Consider the following 24,254-nt stretch of genomic DNA (forward strand, 5'->3'; position numbering starts at 1 on the left):
GGCACTCACTCCAGATAGTAGGAAAGGTCTCCAAGACTAAATTAACCTAGGAAAGGAGTTCTAAAATTTCTAACTTCTGAGTGAATGTGTCATATGCTTATCAAGAGTTCTCTTGGAGAAAATGGACTGTTCTGAAAGAGTTTATAATAGGGAATCCTCACTTTAAGAAAACACAATAGATAAACTTCCCTGCTCACCAATTATAGAGCAGGTTTTTTTTTTCTTGCAAATGATTTCATCCAAAGCTGTTTGCATCAGGAGGTCTTTGGAGCATGTAAAGGTTTGTTTGCATATGATTAAATACTAGGCTGAAAGCCTGGGGGAAAGAGCAGAAAGACTTAAGGCTGCATTGTTGGAACCACTGTCCACTGCACATTAATCAGAAGTGAAGATAATAGAGTTCTGAAATAAAAATATGAGTCTCCAGGGCACTGTGTTCTGATTAACAGGCATTTGATGTACATACACCTTTTCAGGAATATCTTGATAGCATAAAATAAGATGAGGGCTTCTCATTTTAGAAGTTGGCACTCTTGGGGCCAGAGAGATAGCACAGCGGTAAGTTGCTTGCCTTAGGTGCAGAAGGACGGTGGTTCGAATCCCGGCATCCCATATGGTCCCCCGAGCCTGCCAGGAGCGATTTCTAAGCATGGAGCCAGGAGTGACCCCTGAGCACTGCCAGGTGTGACCCAAAAACCAAAACAAAACAAAACAAAAAAAGAAGTTGGCACTCTTGGGGCCAGAGAGATAGCATGGAGTTAGTGCATTTGCCTTGCATGCAGAAGGATGGTGGTTCGAATCCCCGCATCCCATATCATCCCCCGAGTGTGCCAGGAGTGATTTCTGAGCAGATAGCCAGAAGTAACCCTGAGTGCTGCCAGGTGTGACCCAAAAACAAAATAAAACAAAACAAAACAAAACAAACAAACAAACAAACAAAAAGAAGTTGATACTCTTGTGTTAGCATTTTTGTGAAAACATAAATAAATTTATAAAAACATACATTTCTGAGATGAGACATTGTTTTCTCACACTGACTAAACTCGTTCCCTTCAAGATACAAATTTCTTCCTTAAGTACCCAAGTGTGCGATCTTTTAGACCACCAATGACCTACCCTCCATTTAGGAAGACAGCTAGAGCAGCCTTTGGCATTACAGTCAAGATCTCAAAACTCCAAATGGGTTAAATTTACTGTAGTTAATACCAGTGGCCTCGGGGAGCCCAGAAATGTGGAGATAAGGGTAGGCCTTGTTCCTAACTAAGGAACATCCACAGTCATATGTAGATTGAACTTCCACACTCAAAGACTGCTGCACTCTGTCTCTTCTCCAAGTCTACAGCAAGCCCTGAACTGAAGCAGAGGCAACATGGAAAATAGTATTTTTAATAAAAGTTAGTATGATTTCTGGAGCAGAAGCAACAGTGTAGTGGTAGGGCATTTGTCTTGCTCGCGGCTGACCCTGGTCCCCAAGCCAGGAGTGATTTCTGAACGCATAGCCAGGAGTAACCCCTGAGCATCACTGGGCCCAAAAGCCAAAATAAAAAAAAGTTAGTATGATTTCAATACTAGGACAGCTTTTCTATGCAGTGTAATAACCACTCTGAACTTCAAAAGATTTTTTTGGTCCAAGTTCAAATAATAGTTATGACATGCTAAAACTGAATGTACAAAACATTAGAAAATGTGGAACAATGTCTTGGATGTATTGCAATCTCAATACATGTTACCTATTATTTTACTTAATATTTCAGATGTTTAAAGTATTCTTGAATCTCAAGAGTACATTTCTCATCTCTTCCAATGAAATTCATAATTTATATGTATCCACAGTGTACACACAAATGGTTACTCTCAGCAATCTTAGGTCCTATCTTTCAAACTAAGCTCTGATATTTAGTAACATTGTGGTGATTTTGACGTAGCTCTTTAATTGCCAAGCTTGATTTTCCTTATCTGCAAAAAAGAGTTTCTACCTTGTGAGATTGTTGAAATCAAGTTGGCACAGAATCTTCAAACTTCCAATAGTCTGTCTGCTCATAGCTCGGGAAGCTAGCATAAGTGGTGGTGGTTCTTACCTGTGACTAGTAGGACCTTTACACTAGCTTGCTATGAAGTCCACAAAATAACAAACATGCACAGGTTAAAGATTTTCTTTTGAAGTTTATTGTTCATTCACATTAGAATTGAGTACTCTCCTTTTCCATCATTTGTAACTCTTATATCCTCAGATGGTATTTGCTGAACCTTGGGATATTTGACAGACCAGAGAACTGCTGAATCAACCGCAATGAAAAGCTGGAACTAAGTCCCATGCCTCCTCATGCCCACTATCTACCTGCTTAATTGTTTGCCCATTCTCTCTGGGACATTATTTACTCTCAGAAAAATGATGACCAAGTTCTGCTAGTGTGCTATTAGTAGCTGAGATCTCCAAAGGTTCCCACATCCCAGTACTCACCTGCCTCTAGGTGACCCTTGCCATTCTCCATCCATACACACTCCTGACTTCTCCTTCTGATCTTGCAACTGAAATGTGATCCCAGGGCAGCTGTAAAAGTATATTCTAAGATTCACTTCTATCTTGGTTTGAAGACATCTCAAGAAGACAGGTAAAATCCCAGTCTGGACAGTTCAGCTATTTCTTTGAGCAAGGAGAGACCTTAAGTTCCTATAGCTCTTAGTGATTTCAGTATGGCACTCAAGTTCACAGTGCCTTACTTGTTCCTTGCTTGAATGCACAATCATCGAGTGATGTAGAAGGAATGATTACTTCTCTCTTCAATTTACAACTGGAAAAAGCAAGAAGGAATAAGTATCCTACCTAAGTTTACATTTTCTGACTCCAAGTCTCATCTGTCTATCAGTCAGATCCATCCTGGGGACCCTTCACAAGATAGATTTACCCTGCTTTGGCTCTCTACCATGTTTCCTGAAACTGAAAATCTAGACCCTCATGTCATTAGTCCTTCCAGGAGGGCACTTTCCTACATATGCTAAATCAGGTATCATGTGCTTCCAGCTACACTGAGTCCTTAATTACCCTGAAATGGCAGCAGTGGTCTGAGAGGACTATCTTAAATTCTTTCTTTCTCATTGTCTACCTAAGAATGGAAAGTTCTTGGAAAGAAATGGTGCTAAAGTCAAGCTTCTTTAAGCTGTTTCAACAGATGAAAGGCTCACTCTGATGGGAAGAGAAGTCTACTGCTTCCCTGTCCTGTCTTCCTCTTTCCAGACACACAACTTAGGAGGGGAGCGCTGTTTCGCTTTGCAATGGTCTATGGACTATTTTGGAATGCTTCCAGTTAACATTTTCTCCAGGGAAGCTTCTTATTCAAACTTCCTTCTCTAGCATCACAGTCTTTATTGCAGAAGTTTTCCACTGGCCATTTCTGGACTGAAACTATTCAAAGATTTGATTACCTGCATTGATCTTTCACTCCTATGCCATGGGAACAACTTCCTAGTTCTTGTGATCAGATGACTACACTGTGCTCCCATTCATATTATCTGTACATCTCTAAGACTAGTTTGCTTGGGTTTTAAAAGAGAAGCTGAGGGTGTGGACATACCCTGCTCCAAAGGAGGTTAACAGGTTATGAGATAAATTTCAGGAAGCCAAGACAAATGGTAGATTTGTGGCTCTGTGGAGTGTTGCTATTCTTGCTGCTGTTGATCTTTTCCTTCTCTCTCTCTCTTTCTCTCAGATTCTCTCCCTTCTTCTCCCCTTTATTCCTTGTCTCTTATTTTTTATTTCTCTTCCTTTGTCCCTCACTTCTTTATTTGCTTCTCCTATTTAGTAGACAGTAATTCAGTGCTGCACTCTAGTTTATTAAAACCAACATGCTTTCAAAATTCTTTTTAGCCATGTTTTAGAGGATCAGAGTGGATGTTCACTGTTCCTCTCCTGTTCCTTCTTTAGCTGTGTCTTCCAAAGCCATATCTGCAGGATTGAATTCCCCATTCTAGACAGATCTCTGCAGAGCTCCTCACCATGCTTCTCCCCTCTCCACTTGCCTGAGTCCTGAACCCTGGGATTATTTTTGGAAGCCCAAGTGTCAAAACAAGTTGGCTAACTGTGTGCTCCCTGATGCTGATGAGAGCTTGACAAGCTGGAGCCTGGCTTTAATTTCTCATTTTGAAACATTAAATGTCAGGAGCTCAATTAACATTTTCATTATTGCATTTTTATTGTGCTCTTATTTAGGCTACAGATGTGTTGGAGCTAACATTCCCTTCCTGCTGTTTTTTTAAAGTAAAAAAATATTTTTTTTTTCTCTTTTTTTTTTTTTTATTATTATTTTAATTATGACAACAAAGATGCAAAGAAAGAGGACAGGGTAAAGTTACAGTGGAAGCCCAATCACCCATAAACAGAATTCTCGGTAGTCCCATCGATGATATCCCAGTCTTGAACTTTCAGCCAAAGAACATTAAGAAAAACAAAACTGAACTCATGTACAATACAATTACTTTGTCCCTCAAATCCCCAGTTGTAGTACATACTATTTCTTAGCAGCACACAATATAATCTAAAGACATTAGGCTTATGTAACTCCTTAAACATTGAGGGCATAGTACATTTCTCTAGTTCCATGCATATGCTTACTAGTTTAAGTTAGCCTCAAAAGTTTTAGTGGGTTGTTCTTCTTAAGGATTGGAGTCAAGGGAACATAGTAAAAAACGGTATTAAAGTGGCATTTGTTTGCATAGGCCCACCAAAACATAAGGGATCTGGAAAGGCAAATTATGGTCTAAATACAAGGAGACCCTACCCCTGAAGTTTCCTGGCACAGGACTGACTCTAGGCTCCAGGCACACTAGTTTGTCCAATTCAAGTCATCCTCTGTAGTGGCAATACACCTCCATTCCTCACTTAGTCTCTGTTGTTGTTGGTATCATGCTTCTGTATTAAAGATCCTGGAGTCTGCATATCCCATATTGTAGTCAGGATGGTGCGGAGCATCCTCTCATTTCACCTCACACTTATGGGGCAATAGAGAGAACCATGTCCTGTAGAGCAGGTCATTGTTGTTGTCAAGTCTTCTCAGTGTAAACGGAAGTCTCTTTTTAAGAGGTCGATGTCAGACCCTTGGTAGAGTCTTTCCTGGTAGAGGACTGCTTCCAGCTGTTGCTATAAAAGACCTTGGATGTTTCGTAGATAGCTTGCCTGGTTCCGGCGTGAATGGAGGATGCCCATTCTTCTGAGGCCTGTGCCAGGTCATTATATCAATGTTCAGGGTGTAAGGTTCATTGTACTGAGATTTATTAGATAAGAACTTATCTGTATGTATGGTGTTTTCCCATTTTAATGTGTCTATGCAAACAAGGATCAATGCCATGAAGCGTTATTGGTGCATCTGGAGGCAATGGGAACAAGACCAGCAGTTTCCATGACATAGTTCAATCATAGGAATCAAACTGAGGGACAGTTCCACCAACAATCCTTACTGAACAGCTTACAAAGAAAAGACAAGATGAAAAGTGGATAGAAACATCATAGTAGAAGAATATATAGAGAGTTACATCAGTTAAAGAAAATACCCATAAAATATTCAAAAGATATATGTGTTCAATATGTGTTTAATTTCTGTCCTTCTAAGTAGTTCTGGGATTTGTTAGATCTACTGTATGTCTTTCGTCAGAGAATAGAACTGTGTGTTACTGAACTTAAGAAGAGTAAATCTGGGGTACTAATGGTTGGGAGGAGCATATGTTCACGCGGGGGCGCTAGCCCCCGCGTGGTTTGCAAAATGTAGACTGGTATGAAATTGCCAGTGACAGCCTAAGTATAGCTGAGCTAGCTATCTGCCACCCCCCAGATCAATCTCCACCCCCTTAGCCAACCTCTGTAGCCAGCCTAGGAGTGGGGAAAACCCAGGGTGCCCCATCAGCTCCTTCCAGAAACCCACCTGGAGATCCGGAGGAAAGGGGGAGAGGGGGGTCGGGTGACCCATGTCCGAGCCCCCCTACCCTAGGCCGGGCTAAGGGGCCGCTGGCACATACGGAGGCCTGCCAGCTGCCCGCCCGTGTTGGCTAAGAATCCTGCTCCAGGAAGGGAGAGAGACCCTCCCAAGCCCGAAGGACAGGGATTTAAGCCCCACCCTAGGCCAGGGTCCGGACCCGGCCAGGGAGTGGGGAAAACCCAGGGTGCCCCATCAGCTCCTTCCAGAAACCCACCTGGAGATCCGGAGGAAAGGGGGAGAGGGGGGTCGGGTGACCCATGTCCGAGCCCCCCTACCCTAGGCCGGGCTAAGGGGCCGCTGGCACATACGGAGGCCTGCCAGCTGCCCGCCCGTGTTGGCTAAGAATCCTGCTCAAGGAAGGGAGAGAGACCCTCCCAAGCCCGAAGGACAGGGATTTAAGCCCCACCCTAGGCCAGGGTCCGGACCCGGCCAGGGAGTGGGGAAAACCCAGGGTGCCCCATCAGCTCCTTCCAGAAACCCACCTGGAGATCCGGAGGAAAGGGGGAGAGGGGGGTCGGGTGACCCATGTCCGAGCCCCCCTACCCTAGGCCGGGCTAAGGGGCCGCTGGCACATACGGAGGCCTGCCAGCTGCCCGCCCGTGTTGGCTAAGAATCCTGCTCCAGGAAGGGAGAGAGACCCTCCCAAGCCCGAAGGACAGGGATTTAAGCCCCACCCTAGGCCAGGGTCCGGACCCGGCCAGGGAGTGGGGAAAACCCAGGGTGCCCCATCAGCTCCTTCCAGAAACCCACCTGGAGATCCGGAGGAAAGGGGGAGAGGGGGGTCGGGTGACCCATGTCCGAGCCCCCCTACCCTAGGCCGGGCTAAGGGGCCGCTGGCACATACGGAGGCCTGCCAGCTGCCCGCCCGTGTTGGCTAAGAATCCTGCTCCAGGAAGGGAGAGAGACCCTCCCAAGCCCGAAGGACAGGGATTTAAGCCCCACCCTAGGCCAGGGTCCGGACCCGGCCAGGGAGTGGGGAAAACCCAGGGTGCCCCATCAGCTCCTTCCAGAAACCCACCTGGAGATCCGGAGGAAAGGGGGAGAGGGGGGTCGGGTGACCCATGTCCGAGCCCCCCTACCCTAGGCCGGGCTAAGGGGCCGCTGGCACATACGGAGGCCTGCCAGCTGCCCGCCCGTGTTGGCTAAGAATCCTGCTCCAGGAAGGGAGAGAGACCCTCCCAAGCCCGAAGGACAGGGATTTAAGCCCCACCCTAGGCCAGGGTCCGGACCCGGCCAGGGAGTGGGGAAAACCCAGGGTGCCCCATCAGCTCCTTCCAGAAACCCACCTGGAGATCCGGAGGAAAGGGGGAGAGGGGGGTCGGGTGACCCATGTCCGAGCCCCCCTACCCTAGGCCGGGCTAAGGGGCCGCTGGCACATACGGAGGCCTGCCAGCTGCCCGCCCGTGTTGGCTAAGAATCCTGCTCAAGGAAGGGAGAGAGACCCTCCCAAGCCCGAAGGACAGGGATTTAAGCCCCACCCTAGGCCAGGGTCCGGACCCGGCCAGGGAGTGGGGAAAACCCAGGGTGCCCCATCAGCTCCTTCCAGAAACCCACCTGGAGATCCGGAGGAAAGGGGGAGAGGGGGGTCGGGTGACCCATGTCCGAGCCCCCCTACCCTAGGCCGGGCTAAGGGGCCGCTGGCACATACGGAGGCCTGCCAGCTGCCCGCCCGTGTTGGCTAAGAATCCTGCTCCAGGAAGGGAGAGAGACCCTCCCAAGCCCGAAGGACAGGGATTTAAGCCCCACCCTAGGCCAGGGTCCGGACCCGGCCAGGGAGTGGGGAAAACCCAGGGTGCCCCATCAGCTCCTTCCAGAAACCCACCTGGAGATCCGGAGGAAAGGGGGAGAGGGGGGTCGGGTGACCCATGTCCGAGCCCCCCTACCCTAGGCCGGGCTAAGGGGCCGCTGGCACATACGGAGGCCTGCCAGCTGCCCGCCCGTGTTGGCTAAGAATCCTGCTCCAGGAAGGGAGAGAGACCCTCCCAAGCCCGAAGGACAGGGATTTAAGCCCCACCCTAGGCCAGGGTCCGGACCCGGCCAGGGAGTGGGGAAAACCCAGGGTGCCCCATCAGCTCCTTCCAGAAACCCACCTGGAGATCCGGAGGAAAGGGGGAGAGGGGGGTCGGGTGACCCATGTCCGAGCCCCCCTACCCTAGGCCGGGCTAAGGGGCCGCTGGCACATACGGAGGCCTGCCAGCTGCCCGCCCGTGTTGGCTAAGAATCCTGCTCCAGGAAGGGAGAGAGACCCTCCCAAGCCCGAAGGACAGGGATTTAAGCCCCACCCTAGGCCAGGGTCCGGACCCGGCCAGGGAGTGGGGAAAACCCAGGGTGCCCCATCAGCTCCTTCCAGAAACCCACCTGGAGATCCGGAGGAAAGGGGGAGAGGGGGGTCGGGTGACCCATGTCCGAGCCCCCCTACCCTAGGCCGGGCTAAGGGGCCGCTGGCACATACGGAGGCCTGCCAGCTGCCCGCCCGTGTTGGCTAAGAATCCTGCTCCAGGAAGGGAGAGAGACCCTCCCAAGCCCGAAGGACAGGGATTTAAGCCCCACCCTAGGCCAGGGTCCGGACCCGGCCAGGGAGTGGGGAAAACCCAGGGTGCCCCATCAGCTCCTTCCAGAAACCCACCTGGAGATCCGGAGGAAAGGGGGAGAGGGGGGTCGGGTGACCCATGTCCGAGCCCCCCTACCCTAGGCCGGGCTAAGGGGCCGCTGGCACATACGGAGGCCTGCCAGCTGCCCGCCCGTGTTGGCTAAGAATCCTGCTCAAGGAAGGGAGAGAGACCCTCCCAAGCCCGAAGGACAGGGATTTAAGCCCCACCCTAGGCCAGGGTCCGGACCCGGCCAGGGAGTGGGGAAAACCCAGGGTGCCCCATCAGCTCCTTCCAGAAACCCACCTGGAGATCCGGAGGAAAGGGGGAGAGGGGGGTCGGGTGACCCATGTCCGAGCCCCCCTACCCTAGGCCGGGCTAAGGGGCCGCTGGCACATACGGAGGCCTGCCAGCTGCCCGCCCGTGTTGGCTAAGAATCCTGCTCCAGGAAGGGAGAGAGACCCTCCCAAGCCCGAAGGACAGGGATTTAAGCCCCACCCTAGGCCAGGGTCCGGACCCGGCCAGGGAGTGGGGAAAACCCAGGGTGCCCCATCAGCTCCTTCCAGAAACCCACCTGGAGATCCGGAGGAAAGGGGGAGAGGGGGGTCGGGTGACCCATGTCCGAGCCCCCCTACCCTAGGCCGGGCTAAGGGGCCGCTGGCACATACGGAGGCCTGCCAGCTGCCCGCCCGTGTTGGCTAAGAATCCTGCTCCAGGAAGGGAGAGAGACCCTCCCAAGCCCGAAGGACAGGGATTTAAGCCCCACCCTAGGCCAGGGTCCGGACCCGGCCAGGGAGTGGGGAAAACCCAGGGTGCCCCATCAGCTCCTTCCAGAAACCCACCTGGAGATCCGGAGGAAAGGGGGAGAGGGGGGTCGGGTGACCCATGTCCGAGCCCCCCTACCCTAGGCCGGGCTAAGGGGCCGCTGGCACATACGGAGGCCTGCCAGCTGCCCGCCCGTGTTGGCTAAGAATCCTGCTCAAGGAAGGGAGAGAGACCCTCCCAAGCCCGAAGGACAGGGATTTAAGCCCCACCCTAGGCCAGGGTCCGGACCCGGCCAGGGAGTGGGGAAAACCCAGGGTGCCCCATCAGCTCCTTCCAGAAACCCACCTGGAGATCCGGAGGAAAGGGGGAGAGGGGGGTCGGGTGACCCATGTCCGAGCCCCCCTACCCTAGGCCGGGCTAAGGGGCCGCTGGCACATACGGAGGCCTGCCAGCTGCCCGCCCGTGTTGGCTAAGAATCCTGCTCAAGGAAGGGAGAGAGACCCTCCCAAGCCCGAAGGACAGGGATTTAAGCCCCACCCTAGGCCAGGGTCCGGACCCGGCCAGGGAGTGGGGAAAACCCAGGGTGCCCCATCAGCTCCTTCCAGAAACCCACCTGGAGATCCGGAGGAAAGGGGGAGAGGGGGGTCGGGTGACCCATGTCCGAGCCCCCCTACCCTAGGCCGGGCTAAGGGGCCGCTGGCACATACGGAGGCCTGCCAGCTGCCCGCCCGTGTTGGCTAAGAATCCTGCTCCAGGAAGGGAGAGAGACCCTCCCAAGCCCGAAGGACAGGGATTTAAGCCCCACCCTAGGCCAGGGTCCGGACCCGGCCAGGGAGTGGGGAAAACCCAGGGTGCCCCATCAGCTCCTTCCAGAAACCCACCTGGAGATCCGGAGGAAAGGGGGAGAGGGGGGTCGGGTGACCCATGTCCGAGCCCCCCTACCCTAGGCCGGGCTAAGGGGCCGCTGGCACATACGGAGGCCTGCCAGCTGCCCGCCCGTGTTGGCTAAGAATCCTGCTCCAGGAAGGGAGAGAGACCCTCCCAAGCCCGAAGGACAGGGATTTAAGCCCCACCCTAGGCCAGGGTCCGGACCCGGCCAGGGAGTGGGGAAAACCCAGGGTGCCCCATCAGCTCCTTCCAGAAACCCACCTGGAGATCCGGAGGAAAGGGGGAGAGGGGGGTCGGGTGACCCATGTCCGAGCCCCCCTACCCTAGGCCGGGCTAAGGGGCCGCTGGCACATACGGAGGCCTGCCAGCTGCCCGCCCGTGTTGGCTAAGAATCCTGCTCCAGGAAGGGAGAGAGACCCTCCCAAGCCCGAAGGACAGGGATTTAAGCCCCACCCTAGGCCAGGGTCCGGACCCGGCCAGGGAGTGGGGAAAACCCAGGGTGCCCCATCAGCTCCTTCCAGAAACCCACCTGGAGATCCGGAGGAAAGGGGGAGAGGGGGGTCGGGTGACCCATGTCCGAGCCCCCCTACCATAGGCCGGGCTAAGGGGCCGCTGGCACATACGGAGGCCTGCCAGCTGCCCGCCCGTGTTGGCTAAGAATCCTGCTCCAGGAAGGGAGAGAGACCCTCCCAAGCCCGAAGGACAGGGATTTAAGCCCCACCCTAGGCCAGGGTCCGGACCCGGCCAGGGAGTGGGGAAAACCCAGGGTGCCCCATCAGCTCCTTCCAGAAACCCACCTGGAGATCCGGAGGAAAGGGGGAGAGGGGGGTCGGGTGACCCATGTCCGAGCCCCCCTACCATAGGCCGGGCTAAGGGGCCGCTGGCACATACGGAGGCCTGCCAGCTGCCCGCCCGTGTTGGCTAAGAATCCTGCTCCAGGAAGGGAGAGAGACCCTCCCAAGCCCGAAGGACAGGGATTTAAGCCCCACCCTAGGCCAGGGTCCGGACCCGGCCAGGGAGTGGGGAAAACCCAGGGTGCCCCATCAGCTCCTTCCAGAAACCCACCTGGAGATCCGGAGGAAAGGGGGAGAGGGGGGTCGGGTGACCCATGTCCGAGCCCCCCTACCCTAGGCCGGGCTAAGGGGCCGCTGGCACATACGGAGGCCTGCCAGCTGCCCGCCCGTGTTGGCTAAGAATCCTGCTCCAGGAAGGGAGAGAGACCCTCCCAAGCCCGAAGGACAGGGATTTAAGCCCCACCCTAGGCCAGGGTCCGGACCCGGCCAGGGAGTGGGGAAAACCCAGGGTGCCCCATCAGCTCCTTCCAGAAACCCACCTGGAGATCCGGAGGAAAGGGGGAGAGGGGGGTCGGGTGACCCATGTCCGAGCCCCCCTACCCTAGGCCGGGCTAAGGGGCCGCTGGCACATACGGAGGCCTGCCAGCTGCCCGCCCGTGTTGGCTAAGAATCCTGCTCCAGGAAGGGAGAGAGACCCTCCCAAGCCCGAAGGACAGGGATTTAAGCCCCACCCTAGGCCAGGGTCCGGACCCGGCCAGGGAGTGGGGAAAACCCAGGGTGCCCCATCAGCTCCTTCCAGAAACCCACCTGGAGATCCGGAGGAAAGGGGGAGAGGGGGGTCGGGTGACCCATGTCCGAACCCCCCTACCCTAGGCCGGGCTAAGGGGCCGCTGGCACATACGGAGGCCTGCCAGCTGCCCGCCCGTGTTGGCTAAGAATCCTGCTCCAGGAAGGGAGAGAGACCCTCCCAAGCCCGAAGGACAGGGATTTAAGCCCCACCCTAGGCCAGGGTCCGGACCAGGCCAGGGAGTGGGGAAAACCCAGGGTGCCCCATCAGCTCCTTCCAGAAACCCACCTGGAGATCCGGAGGAAAGGGGGAGAGGGGGGTCGGTGACCCATGTCCGAGCCCCCCTACCCTAGGCCGGGCTAAGGGGCCGCTGGCACATACGGAGGCCTGCCAGCTGCCCGCCCGTGTTGGCTAAGAATCCTGCTCCAGGAAGGGAGAGAGACCCTCCCAAGCCCGAAGGACAGGGATTTAAGCCCCACCCTAGGCCAGGGTCCGGACCCGGCCAGGGAGTGGGGAAAACCCAGGGTGCCCCATCAGCTCCTTCCAGAAACCCACCTGGAGATCCGGAGGAAAGGGGGAGAGGGGGGTCGGGTGACCCATGTCCGAGCCCCCCTACCCTAGGCCGGGCTAAGGGGCCGCTGGCACATACGGAGGCCTGCCAGCTGCCCGCCCGTGTTGGCTAAGAATCCTGCTCCAGGAAGGGAGAGAGACCCTCCCAAGCCCGAAGGACAGGGATTTAAGCCGCACCCTAGGCCAGGGTCTGGACCCGGCCAGGGAGTGGGGAAAACCCAGGGTGCCCCATCAGCTCCTTCCAGAAACCCACCTGGAGATCGGGAGGAAAGGGGGAGAGGGGGGTCGGGTGACCCATGTCCGAGCCCCCCTACCCTAGGCCGGGCTAAGAGGCCGCTGGCACATACGGAGGCCTGCCAGCTGCCCGCCCGTGTTGGCTAAGAATCCTGCTCCAGGAAGGGAGAGAGACCCTCCCAAGCCCGAAGGACAGGGATTTAAGCCCCACCCTAGGCCAGGGTCCGGACCCGGCCAGGGAGTGGGGAAAACCCAGGGTGCCCCATCAGCTCCTTCCAGAAACCCACCTGGAGATCCGGAGGAAAGGGGGAGAGGGGGGTCGGGTGACCCATGTCCGAGCCCCCCTACCCTAGGCCGGGCTAAGGGGCCGCTGGCACATACGGAGGCCTGCCAGCTGCCCGCCCGGTAAAAAAATATTGGCTGAAATGATTCAGGGTACTTTTCTGGTTCTTGATACCTCCCCAAATGCATCTCAACACTGGAACATGATTCAATCTTCTCTTCCTCCTCAATCCCTTCCATAGTGATTTGTTGAGCATAAAGCAACATTTGGGGTACTTTTGTGGCTCTCAGGTAGGTGTCTACTGAGAAATCAGTCCATATACATAGACTAGAAAAATCTTTATTACTTTCTTTTGGAATAAATTTAACTCATAGGTGCCAAAAAGATTTGGAAAGAAATAGGAGAGTAGAAGATGTGAAGGGGTGGTGGCATAAAGAGTGGTCGATTTATACATAATACTGATGATATCTTCTGTCATATTTGATGACCATAGTCTGAGGATAGTCATGCTAGTTTACAGAGACTACATTGCTGTATTACTCAGCTACTTGGCACTTGAGATATGACAAATTTATGTTGAGGCCACATACACATACTAACAAAAACTAGTGTTTGTTAGGCTAAAATTATACAAAAGAAATAAGGTAACTCTAGGCTCATCATCTACTCTTCTGCTGTTTGCCACCTACCGAGATCAATTTTAAGAGATTATTGTTACACATAATGAATTCTTCAAAAGAGCCAAGCTATTAAGTATTTTATCTTTGAGGCTTATCATTTTAGAACATATTTCTATCATATTATTTACTTTTATCATCTATATTGGGTGTTTCTTCCTGCTGAGTTTTTTGATACATCAACAAGCAAGTACCTGCACATATTAAATGTAAATACCACTCAGAAAACCTCCCTTCTCTATAACTCCCACCCTAGCTCAAACATACCTTCTCTGGAAACTGCCTGACAATTTCAAATGATCTGCTTATGTTTCAGGCAACATTGGTTCGGAGCTGTCATATACTGATATTGGTGTGTTTATCTCTTCTGATGGAGGCAATACATGGAGACAGGTAATGAGAAGATTGTGAAACAGAGGAAAGACATTTAGGCAAAGTCCTGATAACAGTTCACTTTCTTAGATATTCAAAAGTTCACTGTGACTTTATGGTTGCAGAAAATAAAAACAGCACTAGTTTTGTCACTTCATCTGGCAGGTTAGAAAGGCAAAGGAATGAAGGGGGAAGAGCAGTAGACTGAGAATAGAAGAGCTTAAATTTACCCAATACTTCTCAAAATTTTCTTAAGGACTAACTACAATTTTCCTTCTTCCATTCAAAACTTTATATGGAACAACCATCAAATGATAAACTAGTAATATAGCTAAAATCTATTTTTGTAATCTTAGAAAGTAACTCCTGCATCTTTGTGTATATGTTTCTTTATCTATAAATTGAAGTAAAATACTAAGACCAGCAGAGTTATGAAAGTCTGTTTTTTAGACACAGTAAGTGTGTAAAACTTAATAGAGATAGGACTGCATAAAAACATTTCACTTTGCACACATATGTAGCAGTGATGCCCAATAGAACTTTCAAAAAGAGGGAAATGTTCTTTCTCTATGCCATACTAGATAGTCATGGAGCATTTGAAATATGACTAAGGAACTGAATTCTAAATTCTATTTACCTGATTTAAATGTGTCTTATATGGCAGTGATTTATATGATGTCAATGGATATCTGTTGATGTATACACAACTGTTCAATACTCTGGTTTTCTTTCCTTAAAAAGCTCAAAATTTAGTAGAGGAATGGGATTGTGAATAACAGTAAAATCTAGTGTATTTAGATTACATTTAACTAAGTTATTAGAAGGTCTCTGTGTATTGAAGATATAAGAGTAAAATTAAATATCTTGATGGTGAAGGTAAAATTACTGTTCGTAACCTAACAGACTAAATTCCTTTTTGAATATAGCAGATATTCATCACGATCGCCAACATTATCATCTCCACCCCCATTACCAACACTCTTACCACTCTCATTGACCAAAATTGTTTAACAAGGATTTATTAGACACAGTCTTTTTAAGATCTCACAGGTATTTGGGCCCGGAGAGATAGCACAGAGGTGTTTGCCTTGCAAGCAGCTGATCCAGAACCTAAGGTGGTTGGTTCGAATCCCAGTGTCCCATATGGTCCCCCGTGCCTGCCAGGAACTATTTCTGAGCAGAAAGCCAGGAGTAACCCCTGAGCACCGCCGGGTGTGACCCCCCCCCAAAAAAAAATCTCACAGGTATTTAACAATGAATAAATTGCTCATGTACAATTAGGTAAGTGGAGAGATAAAAAAATTATATAACTTAAAAATTGAAAATCTGTTGTGATTCTTCAATAATAATGGAAGCTGGAATTCAAATTCCTCAGGCATGAAAATTTTTAGCAGACAAACCAGTGTCTTCCAATTCATAAAATGCTCATCTAGGCAGGTACTCACACCCACATTTCTTCCTGTTGCTGCCTTGATTTTGGTTTTTCTTTCTCTTCCCCTCCCCCCAAAAAAAGAATTCCAGTTTACACTCCACTGATTGACAGAGAAAGATTTAATATTGTTTAAATCAACAGTATTGAGAGAAAAAGTATAGTAAAGTAAACTCACTTTTCCTTAGTTCCAAGCTTATTCTTATTCCCCCGTATCCTCAGACATTATCCAACTTCTTTATTATATGACTTATCCTACTCTTATCTTACTGTCCCTGGTTTAATCTATGAAGAAAAATAATGCTGGCATTTTTAGCTATGTTTATATATTATATACCAGTTAATTGCTCATTATAATTCACTGCTAGCGTGGGCATTTTTATTTCCTTGAAAAGCAAATGTAAGAAAGGAAACTAATTGAGAAATTTAGGTATGAGAATCCACTTGTTTTCTCTATAGTGTACTCTGCAGCATATGTACAAGAGATCCTTTTCCTTTTTTAAATATTTTCATACCTCCTTACCTTTTCTAAATGCCTCATTTAACTCACCATCCAAATCTCTTGATTGAGATTGTAAGAACCACCTTTAGTGATAGAAAAAGTGGAGGAATTCTTCAAGTCTATTTTCCTTTTAGAAAATATCAAAAAATTATTTTCTGATAAAGAGTTTTCCTGTTTAGATTAGAGCTGTATAATTCAGGTATAAAGTGCTGAGTTCATATATACAAATATGTACATATATTTATACAAACACATGCACAAATAAAATGCATATATAAATGGATGTGCATATGTGCATGCCTATATTTCATTAGGGATGACAATATTTGGCTCTGAACTTCAATACTTTGTGCTTTACTACTGTTTATGTGTAGATAGAAGACTGGATCACTGAATAAATAAATAAATGAATGAGTGAAAAGTAGGTAGGTAAACATGTCATTAAAAGGAAGAGTCATAGACTTCTTCACTCTAGATATCTAGAAGCATTGTGTTCCAATGAGCATTTACAGTAAGTAGTCTCAAAGACCAGGTTAGGTTTACCTCCAACTTGCCTGTGGAGCAAAGTGGCTGAGAACAAAGCAGAGAATTCATCACAGTGCACTGAATAATATCTAGAAAGTGCCTTTTACATTACCAGGCAATTATCAACAACAGCATAAGACAAAGACCACATATAAATTTGCAAATATCAATGAGCTAAGGAAGAAAACTGTGCATATAATCTATATTCCTTTGGGTTATCTAGATAAACATGAATCTTACTGCCTCACCTTTTTTTTAACAACCTGTTTTACAATATTAGTGGAAAGAATCTTGGAATTATTCTTTAAGTGCCGACAAATAGTCACTTCTACTTGATAAGCCCATTTCCTTGTTTGTTAAATGGGAGATGATATGATAGTACTCATTACACAATCCAAAGGTATTGTTGAAGACCATGAAAAAAAATGTTGTTACAGACTTTGTAAGCTCAAGCACTTTGCAAATGTAAGGTGCTATTATGATTGTTGTTATTGTTGTTGTTTCAGATCTTTGATGAAGAGTACAATGTCTGGTTCCTAGACTGGGGTGGCGCCCTCGTGGCCATGAAACACACACCTCTGCCTGTTAAGCATTTGTGGTAAGGACAGCTCCATACCCTCATAATGATAACTATTTTTAGTGGAAAACATTAGGGCAAATGCATGGTTTTGTACCCATTTTCCATTTCCTTACCCATTTATTCATCCATCCACCCATTCACTTACTATACATTACATTCTCTAGCTCTTAAGTAACAGTAGTGGGATACATAATTTAGTTGGGGAAGAATGATGAATGGTGTGGGTTTGTAGGTTAAGGAGAAAATATAAAGTTGGAAGGACCTGTGAACTCAGCAGACAAGATTAAGAATCTAAAATAAGCGAGATGGAAGTTGCTTTAAGACAAAGGCACATACTAGATTCACTTTTAGATAAATAGAGTTTCACATGTCTATGAATATTCAAGCAGAGATTACCATTAATTGTCAGATGCATTCATCTGAAGGTCAGGAGATAAGTCTGTGCTGACACTCAGTATTTGAAGTCATTAGATGGTAGTTAAAATCAGGACAATGAACTCAGTGCCTCAGGAGAGTGGATACAACAAGGAGAAATCAGGGTCTTCAGTCGAACATGACAAACACCAAAATGTGAAAAAGAAGAAAGTATGGAACTGACTAGAATGAACAAAAAATGATTAAAAATAACCTTGAGAAATAACTGCATAGAAGTAATAGAAAGAGTTGATCAATATAATCAAATAATATAATGAGATTAAATCAATTATGGAAGAAAAAAGTCAGAGTCATATACATAGAAGTTCATTGATGTTATTCATTATAGTAGATTAAACATAAAATGGGATTGAGGGCTTGAGAAGATAACAGATAGGTTATCAATATATGCTTTGTATGTTATCAATATATGCTTTGTATGTAGTGACTCATTCATCTGCTGCTCTACATGGTCTTATGCATTACCAGATATAGTCCTGGAACTTCTATGTACTGCTGTGGTGATTCTAATAGTCCTCAGCACTGCAGGATCTGAGCAACATAGATTTCTTGAGCTCATTAATTAAAACTACAAGTAGTACCATGTCCCCAAAGCACTGCTTTATAAATGTACTTTCCCTAAAAGTAAATAAGAACAATATACATGGGAATTGAAAGATAGTTTATAATATATTTATGACTGGTTAAATGTATGACAGAAATTGAATAAAATAAGGACAGTGTAGATAGTTCCTCTCAAAATTGATTTTACAATAAAGTTGAATGTGTTTCTAACTCTAGAAAGGACAAATGGTTTGTTTTTCTAATTCCAGAAAGGACAAAGAGTGAGCAAAAAGATATGTTGTTACTCCAGCTGGAATAAAACACTCCAGAAGAAACAAATCTGAGTTAAACTATATTACAATTATATATAGCAAATATTATATGTTTATATATAGTGATAATGATAATGATAGTTATTTTATATTTGCAGTAGGAAGGAGACCTGCTCAAATACTTTAGGGTCCTCCTATATCAGGAAGGTTGAAGGATGATCTTTGAAAAAAAGAATGTCAGGAGTAGGAATGATAGGAGTTAGTATAAGGGAGAAAATATTCCAACCATAGCCTGGAATTCAAGAACTGTTGCTATGTTTAGAAGACTAAATTTGCTTGGAACCAAGATTGTGTGCAAGAGTAGAAGAATTCAAAAGAAATTAAATGATTATTTATTTATTTAATTAATTCGTCCCCTTCCATTTTTATCTAGGCACTGTGAATTATAATGTTGTTAATATTATACTTTCTGGTGAAAATTGTTCCAAATCCATATGCCTTTCCAGTGTCAGCATACCTCCACCAAGTCTCAAGGTCCCCTCTCACCCCTATAAGTGTTACCAAACTATAATAACCTGACCCTCAAATTTTTTATATTGGTAAGATAAGTGTTTCTCAGTTGAGTGAAGAACTTTTTCAATTAGGGGCTTAGTAGGACTTGTAATTTCTGAGGAATCTGCTTGATCTTATTTTAAAAACTGACTATTTTGTTTTTCTAACAAAAAATCTCCCATATCTTAGCCCTTATCATGATGCTCTAATGGAGCTGGAGAGATTGTACTGCAAATAGGGTTGTTGCCTGGCATACAGTTGAGCCAGATTTGATTCTGGCATCTCAGATAGCTGCCAGGAATAATTCCTGAGCACAGAGATAGAAGCTTCCCCCAACCCAAATAGCTATGTAAATCTCAATACAATAATGGTCCCTGATTTCTATGAGAAAAGAATTTCTATCATTTTAACAGAAATCAAAGTAGAGCCTGTTTAAGGCTGCAGGCTGTCTGTGTTACTGAATCCTGAAATGGGAAAAAGTTATCTTAAGACTATTTCCCAAAGTGGGCAATACTGCTCCAACCCACTGGTGGGGTTAGCACCTCAGATGAAACTGTTTGTTTGTTTAAAGAAGATAGATTTTTTACAAAGACCCTGAGTGATTTATTTTCTTAAAAAAGGAGATTGATCAAATAAGTTTTGAAATCTTTGAGTTCAATGGGATTCTTAGTACTGGTGGAAGAACTGGTGGCAATTTCATCTCCCATCTTGCACTTGAATGTCCTTATGTAACCCCTTCAGTTTGGTTGATGGTTTTGCTCAAAAGTTTATTTGTTCTAAAGAAAAAGGTATTGTTTCTTGTAGTGGTAGAAAAGGGTGTATATTTTTCATGGAAAAGATAGCATAGTGATCCTTCCTTCTAACCATTAGTAGCCTTCCAACTGAACATTTGGTCTATTATGCAATAATTTTCCCCAGAAACATAGTGACTCAAAAATGAAGAAATTACACGGATATTTCTAAAGAGAAGTTATCCTCATTGAGAAAAAATTAAAAATATTTTGTTTCAGGGCCAGAGTGGTGGTGCAAGTGGTAGGGCATTTGCCTTGCTCCGCGCTAACCTAGGACAAACTGCAGGTTCGATTCCCTGGTGTCTCATATGTTTCCCCCAAGCCAGGAGCGATTTCAGAGTGCATAGCCAGGAGTAACCCCTGAGCATCATTGGGTGTGGTCCCAAACCACCAAATATTTTGTTTGTTTTGGGGCCACACCCAGTTCTGTGCAGGATTTACTCCTGACTCTATATTCTTAAGAATTCCTGCTGACAGAACTCTGGGTTCTAGGAAAGTGCTCTATACACTGTACTATTGCCCCCCCCTGCAGATGTTAATATTCATAATATAAATCCAATAGAATCAAACCATGCCTCTCAAAACATAAAATTTTCCTTTCACCCCGTTTCGTGAAATCTTTCCTTTGTTGCTGAACAGTCAAGTACTGGGAAAGATAGCCACATCCCTATTGAATTTTTTTTATATCCTAGTAATGGCAATTTACCCTCTCATTGTACTCTGACTCTACCTTAGTAAGTATCAAACATGACCTTTGAAAACAAAAATTTGAGACAGAATTTCCTCCATGTATAGGATGTTGACACACTCATTTGTCATAAATGCTATAAATGTTTCTCTGAATGCAGGTGCCTCTCATGATTAATCCTTGGTTGATAATCTCTGAATGCCATTTTCTGATATAATCCCTGAATGGTTGAACAACAAATAACTAGTTCAGGAATCCATGTTGTTATTCTTGTATTTATTGACTTGGGGATCACACCCACCATTGCTTGGGGCTAATGACAGCAATTTAAGGATCAGGCAGTAGTGGGATCAAATCTCAGCCTCCGCATGAAAAACTTACTTTTGGCCAACTAAGCTACCTTTGCTTCTGTAGTTATCTTTTAAAGGTTAAGTGAGTATTTTGTAAGAGCTTGACCATATCATTATCACCAATGTTTCCACGTGGAATTCTTTCCTAATTTTGTCTCTTGCTTATGAATTACAAACTTGAGAAACTCAAATGTAATTTCTTCAGAACCAGTCATTGCTAATTAAGTCACAACATTGAAAGTAAACAAGTAGCTCATTTTAGTGCAAAAAGGTTAAGTTAATCAGCTCATTGTTGTTTTCTGTTGTAGATCTGAGGCTGACACTATTTTGTATAAAGATGTATATATTTGCATAGGAAAAAGACATGGACCAAAGACCAATCAATTCTCACACATAGGTACAGTGGGTTTCAAATTTAAATAATAGCTACATTGACTTTCAAAGAAAATAGAAATTATAATTGAAAAACTGCAAACTTTAGCTAAGCTAACAAGGCATGCTGTTTCCTATAAATTGAAATGATATGTAACTAGATCTGCATGAAGAGAAAACAGCATACAAATGAACCCATCTATTTGTGACCAAGTACATTTGGATGCATAAAGATTAGAAACTAGGTGCTATTTCAGGTAAGCCCTCTGTTCAGTATTATCTTCATATTTTAGAAGCACTGGTGTGAAATAAACAGTGGCACCCCACAGAACACAGTGCAGTATTGAAAACTCCAGCTACTTAATCAGCCAGTAGATTGGGTCTTACTGTTTGCCTACCCCTGCCAAACTGTTAGTGTCTGCTTTCAATGGAATTATCTTGGATATAGAAAAAGGAACATCATCTGGCCCCTTTTTCCTTTCATTATGTACACTGGCATTATTATCAAAGACACATTTACAGTAAAACAATATTTCTAAGTTATACCTGGTCCTAAGAATCAAAAGTGCATATGCTATTCTGAACTTCCAAGCCATTGAAATGTCACCATTTCAGGAATTTACAATATATAAATGCATCAACACATTTTACCATCAAAATATGGAATATTAATTCTTTTGTGTGTGTGTGTGTGTGTGTGTGTGTGTGGTTTTTGGGTCACACCCGGCAGTGCTCAGGGTTTATTCCTGGCTCCATGCTCAGAAATTGCTCCTGGCAGGCATGGGGGACCATATGGGACGCCGGGATTCGAACCAATGACCTTCTGCATGAAAGGCAAACACCTTACCTCCATGCTATCTCTCCGGCCCCATGGAATATTAATTCTTAGTGTCCATTATAATTCTGTTTCCTTCTTATAAAACTTCTGGAAAGAATGCTGGATAATTCTGTTCCTTTTAAAGGGAATCTCACTTCAATAGCATAATGTCATAGACACACAATTAGGAAAGGGTATACAGTCTGGATTCACACCTAATGTCTGTGATGTAACGTCTGTGATGTTTGAAGGTTATCCTCCTCACCAAAAGAGCACTGTGTGTTGTTAATTTGAAGATGCCCAAACAGAGAGTTTCAGTCTTGTATAATTGCTTTAGTTGTTAGAAAAATCGCTTTTATGCTGAGTGTTAATCTACTAGTGATGTCTGTCCATTTGTCTTCATTCTGTTGCCCAGATTCACTAAGAATAAATCTTCTCAAGAATTGTATGTGATGTTTAGAATCATACAGTTAGAAAGAAATACCAGAGTTTTCTTTGTCAAGCTAATCCTTCGAAGTTCTGGGAAAGGATCAGATAAAAAATTCAAGTAGTTACCATTTATTCTTCAAATTGTCATTTAACATATACTGGTTACACTTCATTAATATAATCGTTGGGTTTGAGCAATAAATAAGATAAAGTATTAAAGTCATTCTTGCTTTCATACAAAAACTTGACTATTCTTTTCAAAAGAATTCTTTTCTCATCCATTGCAATTCGGGTGTGCTGACCCCTGTGATTTCCCCAAATGTGGGAAACTCAACTGCATAATTAGTGGTAGTGCGGGATAATCCATAAAAATAAAAAAATAAAAAAACAAAAATAGAAGAATTCTTTTGAAAAGAATTGCAAGAATGGAAATCTTTTTTTCTATATTCTATTTGAATATTAATGGATATTTTCATATATATAACTATATTCTCTCTGATAGCTTTCACAGTTATTATCCCTTTTCAGTATTCAACAAATAGGATTTTTTTTGTTTATTTAGCTATGTGAAAGTTCCTTGTAAAATTTCTTATGGCAAAAATAAATTATTCAACTATTATTCTTTTTCTTCAGCTATTTTTAATTTATTAAGTGTTTCTAGAACACCTTGTTTTATTTTTACCTTTAATCACTTTGTCAGTTTTTTTACTATGATTGAAACTGAACATAGTATTTAGGTTCTGGGAAAGGATAATTTGTTTTATTATGTATGTTATTTACTGGTAAACACATATTCAAGTCAAAGTAGCTTGACAAGCTCTCAAGGTAGTTGTATTGCTAGGAAATGTTTACCTCTGGGATTGACAACCCTAGTGTTGTTGACTTGGTGTTTTCTTTTTTCTTTTTTTCCAGATTGATCTTCTCATTAGCTACTCTTTCTTTCTCCTATTTTGGAACTTTTTTTTTCACTCAAGGATTCTGCTTTAAATTGGTCTTACCAAATCCATATCTTCAACTTTGGTCACTCCCTGATGTCCAGCATCTTCTACTAAAGTGTTAGGACAGTGTTAGAACTTGGAAGGACAGGGAGTCTCATAACCTTTATCTAAACCAAACATAAGAAAAAGAACATTCAGTAAAAAAAAAAAAAAAACTACGATTTTCTTAATTTCCTGATTTTACTTGCTCAATTACCCAAATAATTTTGTTCTTGATTTTTTTTCTTTTTCTTACCATCATTTTTTATTTGTTGTCCCCTTCCTAACTCTCACTTGGTCTCTTTACTGCACATACACCAATTCACCTTTGCAAAAATCATCTTTCAGATTTATTTCCTTTGGATTCTGATAATTCACTACAGAGAAATAACTTATCCTTTAAAGTTTAAATCAAATAGGTTTTTTTTTTTTAACTAGAAACTAGGTCCTTCCTGAGTCTGACTCTAGCCTGATTTTCTGATTTCATTTGCTTCCACTAAAGTCCTTTCTATTCTAAAATAACAATAGCCTCTTTTCATATGGGCCTACTCTGCAGTGACTCTCATCTCCATCTCTACAGAGATAGTTCCATGTTTGGACATTCAGGTTCTCTGTCTATGTATCACCTTGGAGAAAATTTCTTATCTTTTCAAACTCATTTATACTCCATCAGACTATTCTACTTTATTTTTATGATACTTAATTCTAATTTATATTTTTGTTTCAGCTTTTTTTGCTTATTATTTTCTCACACTAGAACATGTTCCACTGAAACTAGAATTTTTCCTTTTTCTTGGACAGTCAGTTAGTCTTATTTGGAGTCAGTGGGAACTGCACTTATGTCTCCCTCAGTATTGGCAACTCTACCAATTTTGTTTGCTTGGCCTTAATAAGCTATTAAACTGGGGAAAAGTTAGGTTCTATGAGAATATTATTCCATAGATTTACCTTGGGATATTAAAAAAATAGTTGTCATCAAAAACATTCTCACAAACTGCAGGTCTTCCTTACCAAAATTTATGATACTCAATGTATTTTTGGTTGTTTGGGTTTTTTTGGGGGGTGGGT

General features: G+C 45.3%; 1 protein-coding gene across 1 annotated transcript in view; it reads left to right on the plus strand.

The window, feature by feature from the left end:
* The window catches only part of SORCS3 (sortilin related VPS10 domain containing receptor 3), a 721,132-nt gene that overhangs the window by 577,678 nt on the left and 119,200 nt on the right, over positions 1–24,254 (plus strand). The window contains exons 12-13 of the mRNA XM_049790799.1: positions 13,869–13,945; positions 16,887–16,978. Coding sequence (XP_049646756.1) covers positions 13,869–13,945; positions 16,887–16,978 — 169 coding nt within the window. The remainder of the gene's footprint in view (positions 1–13,868; positions 13,946–16,886; positions 16,979–24,254) is intronic.

This window comes from Suncus etruscus, chromosome 17 (genome assembly GCF_024139225.1).
Source record: "Suncus etruscus isolate mSunEtr1 chromosome 17, mSunEtr1.pri.cur, whole genome shotgun sequence".
Classification (NCBI taxonomy): domain Eukaryota; kingdom Metazoa; phylum Chordata; class Mammalia; order Eulipotyphla; family Soricidae; genus Suncus; species Suncus etruscus.